Source organism: Onychomys torridus, chromosome 4, assembly GCF_903995425.1.
Source record: "Onychomys torridus chromosome 4, mOncTor1.1, whole genome shotgun sequence".
Classification (NCBI taxonomy): domain Eukaryota; kingdom Metazoa; phylum Chordata; class Mammalia; order Rodentia; family Cricetidae; genus Onychomys; species Onychomys torridus.
Window position 1 is genome coordinate 13,584,537 of NC_050446.1, and position 6,246 is coordinate 13,590,782.

At 54.4% G+C, this 6,246-nt stretch overlaps 1 protein-coding gene across 3 annotated transcripts; it reads left to right on the forward strand.

Annotated features, from left to right (window-relative positions):
* The first annotated feature begins 2,032 nt into the window (after positions 1-2,032).
* Positions 2,033-5,837, forward strand: Tmem250 (transmembrane protein 250). Of its 3 annotated transcripts, none has more exons than XM_036186312.1 (2): positions 2,033-2,461; positions 3,701-3,802. In XM_036186312.1, exons 1-2 carry the CDS (start codon positions 2,055-2,057, stop codon positions 3,726-3,728), a joined length of 435 nt encoding a protein of 144 aa, XP_036042205.1. In that variant the 5' UTR covers positions 2,033-2,054; the 3' UTR covers positions 3,729-3,802. The 3 variants fall into 3 exon arrangements, with proteins under 3 accessions (XP_036042205.1, XP_036042206.1, XP_036042207.1); XM_036186313.1 differs by having other exon boundaries at positions 2,078-2,461; positions 3,701-5,837; XM_036186314.1 differs by lacking the exon at positions 2,033-2,461 and adding an exon at positions 2,468-2,595 and having other exon boundaries at positions 3,701-5,837.
* The last annotated feature ends 409 nt before the right edge of the window (positions 5,838-6,246 follow it).

The window sequence follows — 6,246 nt, forward strand, 5'->3', positions numbered from 1 at the left end:
ATCGGCTACCCGCCCTACCCCAGAGGGAGAGTGAACCTCAAAGTCGGTGAGGAATGGATGGCAGAGGTGGCTTCTCAGGAGGAGGGCATTAAGAGGGGTCTTACAGGAGGAACGCGTGGACAGGAGCAGAGTGACAGAGACAGAAGGAACAGGCTTGCCCTGGAGGGGCCAAGGAGCAGCTTAAGGTGGAGAGGACAAGGAAAACAGAAAATCATCACCCCATGGTGACCGAACTGAGGCCAGGGGAGAGGAGAGAACATGAATGTTTGGTTTTGAGAAAGTCTCACATAATCCAGGGGTCCCAGTTCATTCTGCACCAAAGGCTGATCCTCCTGCCTCCAAATGAGATCTCAAATGAGGACCACCCTACTCCACTACAGAAGTTGTATTGTAAGCATTACTTCTGTGTGTGCACAAATGGTGTGTGTGTGTGTGTGTGTGTGTGTGTGTGTGTGTGTGCATATGCAAACATGTGTGGAGACCAAAGGTCAACATTGGGTGTCTTTCTCTGTGGATCTTCATTTTTTTTTTTTTTTTTTTTTTTTAAGATACAGTCTTGGGGTTGGGGATTTAGCTCAGTGGAAGAGCACTTGGCAAGCAAGCCCAAGGCCCTGGGTTTGGTCCTCAGTTCTGGAAAAAAAAAATAGTCTTTAATTTGAGACAGGGCCTCTCTCTAAGTAGTCTTGGCTGTCCCACTCACTCTGTAGACCAGGCTGACCTCTAACTCACAGAGCTCTTCCTGTCTCTGCTCCCTAGTGTTGGGATTAAAGGCTCGAGCCACCAAACCTGGCAAGACACAACCTTTATAAAATACTTAACAAAATAAAGCACATTGTTTTGTGTATGTGTGTGTGCTTGCATGCATGTATGTGTACCACATGGGTGCCTGGTGCCTACGGAGGCCAGAAGAGAGTGCAGGATTTCTTGAAATGGGGTTATGGAATGTGAGCCACCATGTGGGTGCTATGAACCAAAGCCAGGACCTCTGTAAAAGCAGCAAGTGCTCTTAACTGAGCCACCTACCCAGCCCCAAAAGACAAAAAGAAAAAAAAAAAAAGGAAGAAGAAAAGAGAAGAAAGTGTGTATGTGTGAAAGTATGAAAGTCCAAGGACAACACGAAGGCACTGATCTTCTCCTTCATTATGTGGGTACCAAGGATAGGAATTCAGATTGTCAGTTTTGTGGCAAGTGCCTTTACCCACTAAGCCACCTCACTGGTTTGACATGTATCCCTGGCTATCGTTGAACTTACAGAGATCTGCCTACATCTGCCTCCTGAATGCTGGGATTAAAGGTGCATGTCATGACACACGGTACATTCCTTATTTTTATATCTATTTATTTATTTGTGGGTAGTAGAGGCAGGATGTGCATATGCCACAGCTTGTAGTCGCTCTTGCCCCAAGTGGGCTGGGACCCCCCAAGTGCCCCCTGTGCAGTGCAAATCTGTCTTGTGGCCAGCCCCAAGCCGATTCTTAGCTGACGTTCCCCTTCCAGCAAAGGGCCTGCGCTGCACCCAAGAACCGCCTGGCTTAGGTTGGTTTTCCATCCCTGGGGAGCCTACATCTGGTAAGCAGGAGGGTCAACGTGGGACAACCCTGAAGGACCGGCCACTTTTTGGTCTCCGTGGGATGATGCTTCCCTTCACACCCTAACACGAAGAGCCCACCACATCAACTTTTAGCTCAAACTCTTGACACCTACTTTTAGGAACCGGTCAAGGTCATTTAGGTGGGACACCAGCCTCACTTTTTTTTGTTGGAGCTTCCAGGACCCTTCTGCTCCACAGAGGGTATAACCCTCAAACCCACGCTCGCCTGCCTCATCGCTCTGCAACCGTCTCTGCTCTCTGGATGCCTAGCAGCGCCCGTTGGCACACAGGAGAACTAAGCTCCGCAGCACCACACTATAGCAGACAATTAGCTCACACCAGACCGAGGAAGCCCGGCCCACTGTTGCGCATGCGCACTAACACCGAGTCGACCAGGGCTCCCTTCGCTCCCCCATTTGCGCCTGCGCAGAACAGGTCATGCCTCCGGCGGCGGCCATGGGCCATGACGTCATGGACGACTCGCGGCGCGTGCACGCGGGCGCGCACCCTCGGACAACGTCGAATTCCCGGGCGCTCCGCGCGGGCTCGAGACCGGCGCTGCAAGGCTCCACGGTGTCGGCGTAGGCGGAGGGGGCGTGAGGATCGCGCTACGGTGGCCGCCGAGGGACGACGCTACGGCTCCCACGCTGGGACAAACGCCTCCGGCCCGGCCCGGGCGCGCCCTCCCCTCCGGGCCGGCGCCAGCCGGGGGTTATTGAAGGGCCGCGCGAAGCGACCCCATCTTCGGCGGCATGAGCCCGCCCCGGCATCGCAACCCCAGGGCACAGGCTTGCCCGCGGGCCCGGTCCCCAGCGCCGTCGGCCTGCCGCATGGTTCCGGACACCGGCACCGCCGCGGAGAGGGCACCGGGTGAGCGGCCGAGGACGGGCGGGGACCGGCTGTGGACCCAAGGGCCGTCTCCAGGGCAACAGCGCCTCGACACCGGAAGTGGCGCCTGCAGAGGACGCGGGCAGAGGGCCGGGGTCGCGCGTAGCCTAAGGCTTGTAAGGGCCGCGTCTCCAGCGCCGGGTTGGCGGGTCCTCGAGTGGAGCCTCTTGCTCTGGGGTCCCGTGCGGAGATGCGTGCCTTGGTCGGGCCGCCCGAAGGGCGGGCTGTGGGGCGCTGGAGTGCACGCACCTCCACCCGAGTACACCTGCTGCAGAATGCAAACCCCTACTACGCGGTGTCCAGTGATACACCCCAATGAGGGCCATTTCCCTGTCTAACTGGGTAAAACATAGCCAAAGCTCCCGGGCTCTGGACAGGTTTCTTCCCACTGAGCCTCGGCCACAGCTGCACTGGCGGCCATTTGCTCAGGACGTGCAGCGGTGAAGGAAGATGGTCTGGAGTCGAACTCGCAAAAGCCTGTTGGCGATGTTTCCCGGTCCTCTTACCAACATTTAATCTCTAATGTCGTATAGTCTGAACTTTATTTTTTTTCCCACCCACAAATTCACATAGGCAGCTGCAAATGACGTTTGCTTGGTGAAACAAGGAGCCACACGCCATTTCCCCTCCTGTGGACCAGTTTGAAGTACTCTGGGCTATGCCCAGCCTAGACAAGCCAGCAACACTGCCGTGTACAGGCAGCTCCCGAGAAAGAGGTCTTGTTGCCTCCATTTACAGAGCAAAAGCAGCGGGAGGTGCGGTAACCTGCCAAAATAATGCCAGAGTGACCTTAGGGTCTGGCAATGTGGACACTATCTTCATCTCAGTCCTGTTGTGGTTCTGCATGGTGTGTCCTTGAAGGGACTTGTTACTAGATAAGTCACCGTAGAAGTGCTAGAGAGTAATGGGCCCGTGGAATGCAACCAGTAGTGTAGTGCATGGAGTCTTCAAGAAGCTATAAGGAGTGGGCTTGACTAGACTACTGTCCCCATTCTATCACTGATGGCCTTGAGAGGGGGCCCTCCCTTGGCAGCTGCTAAGAGAGGAGCATAATTACAGTCGCTCCCCTTCCCCAGCACTGTGAGATAGAATGGTACTTTTGCTCTGTACAGGTTGTGGGTTTGTGAAGAGATTGAGGGGACAATCTTAGGGTGCAACTGATTTCCAGACACACCCTTGCCCAAGTCTGACCTGGCACTCTCTTTGTACTTCTCCCTGCAGGCCAGCACCTCCCCCAAGGCTCAGCTGAGAGCTCCTAGGTGCTGATGACACCTATGCTAGCCATCTGGACGCTGCACTACCACTGCAAAATAGCACTGCCGCCTGGGCCCAATGCCGGTCATGCCCATCCCGCGGCGGGTGCGCTCCTTCCACGGCCCGCACACCACCTGCCTGCATGCAGCCTGTGGGCCAGTGAGAACCTCTCACCTGGCTCGCACCAAGTACAACAACTTCGATGTATATGTCAAGACCCGCTGGCTCTACGGCTTTATCCGCTTCCTGCTCTACTTCAGCTGCAGCCTCTTCACCGCGGCCCTCTGGGGCGCTCTGGCCGCACTCTTCTGCCTGCAGTACCTGGGTGTACGTGTGCTGCTGCGCTTCCAGCTCAAGCTGTCGGTGCTGCTGCTGCTGCTGGGGCGCAGGCGCGTGGACTTCCGTCTCATGAACGAGCTGCTCATCTACGGCATCCATGTGACCATGCTGCTAGTTGGGGGTCTGGGCTGGTGCTTCATGGTCTTTGTGGACATGTGAGGACTCAACCTCCATGGGGTTCTAGATTGTGCTGTATCAAGTTGCTTTCCTTGAAGGGTGGGGCTTGGTAGGGGCCTTTTTTTTTTTTTTGCCCCATCCCAAGGGTAAGGCCTGAAGCACACACTCCCACTGAGGAGAGAAAAGGGCTGAGATTGCTCTGTGATGGGGACACCACGGTCTCCCTGTTGGCTTCTGCGCTGTCCTTCCTGTGCACTGCCCCAGATGTGACATCCCTCTTAGCCTCTTGCCTCTGGTTGCCTGTACCTTTTTCAGGTTGTCCAGTGGGTGGCCTATCTGTCCTTTCTGCACCTTGAGACCTTCTGTGTGACGTTGTCACCAACGTCAGGCCCAACCAGTGGGACACACAAGGGGTGCCTCTGGGCTGCACAGCCCCTTTATGTGCCCTGTTCCTGGCTCTAGCCTCAGGGACCCAATCTGGCTATACAGGCAGACACCCCACTGCCGCTAGCTGCGCCCCCTTCTGAGCTGCTTGAATCCTAAACCCATGGGCCACTCACTGCTGTCACCAAGTGGCTGTGTCTATCTTTAACCCTAAGTCAGGCCGCAGGGTCACCTTGGTTTGCATAGGTGCAGTCTAGCAGGACACCATATATGGCATTGGCCGGTCCCTGATGCAAGGGAGCACAGACACCAAGGCTTGGACTCCAGAGCAGGGGCTGGTCCATACTCTGGGCAGGTCTGTGTGTCAGGCCATGCTGGAGCTCTGCAAACTTAAGGAACCTAGGAAGCCACTTCCACTTAGCACTGGGAGGAGCCTTGACTGTCTCTGAGGGATGGAAGCCTCCAGCAGCCTCCCAAAGTCTTGGCTAAACCTGTGGAAAGCAGGAGCAAACAGATTGTACCTCCTCAGTGGTATTTATCAGCCCCAGTGGACAGCCTGGGTGGGCTAGCTGCACCTTCCCCGCATGGCTGTTAGACCTGGTTTGTGAGATAAAAAATGAAGGGAGTACCTGACCACCTTTGGCCTCTGTCAGGAGTGGGTTGTGGCTCTCACTGGTGACAAGGGCCTGGATGAAGTACTTTGAGTAGTAACTGCAGGGGCAGGACACTGAGCAGATCTGCCAACACATGCTTCACCCCAAACTGTCACCCCACACCCTGGGCATGGGGGTGGCCCCTTTGACCCTACCTTGCCAGGAAAGCCAATTGTGTTACATTGAAGAGAAACCTGAAGAAATCCAAACAGGGAAAGCAAAGCTGAGGACTGCCCTAGCTTTTTAATTTGTAGCCAGCTGTGCCCATTGGTATAGCGGGAAGGCTCACGGAGGAAGTCTGTCTGCCTCCCAGGACAGCAGATGAGGTACCTTCCCAGTGGCCCCCGCTGCTTGCTTGCTGCAGAGAATTGTTTGCACTAAATGACACTCTTCCCCCAAAGTAGCTTTGTTCTTTGTTAATTAGTTCATGTTCCTCAGAGTGGCCTGAAGCCCCATTTGCTGGGTGGTGGTGGGTGTGTCGGAGGGCTGGTGGTGGGAGAAGATGACAGGACCTTGTCACCCACTGCACACCCAGCTGCCCAGTGTCCTGAGTGCCTGTTAAATTCTTTATGAGATGAATCACCTGCATTAAACCTATTTTTTTAATGTGTTGATGGAGTGATTAAGTTTTGCCGTGCTGGGGCCTCGTACATGTTAGACATGTGCTCTGAGACAGCGCTGTGATCTCTGTTGAGCCAGAAATCTTTTCCTTTTCAAAGGATGTAGTCTAGGATGTCATAGGAACCATTCCCCGCAGGATTGAGTCTTGAAAGTGTCTGATTTTAGTGTTAAGTGTGGAATTCTCAAAACAGTGTCAGGGGGCCTGCTGAGAACCTAGAGTTGAATTGGTCAATAAAAGTGAGGGCTGGATTTCTGGTGCTTTCCAGAAAGGAAAGCCTGTGGACACCATGCACACTTGGAGGTGCAATATCTAGATGCTGGGAGGAGCAGGAAACCAAGTTTTCTCTTTTAGCTGTGTTTGTGAGATGTGTCATTGGGGATTTTTTTTAAATTCCACAT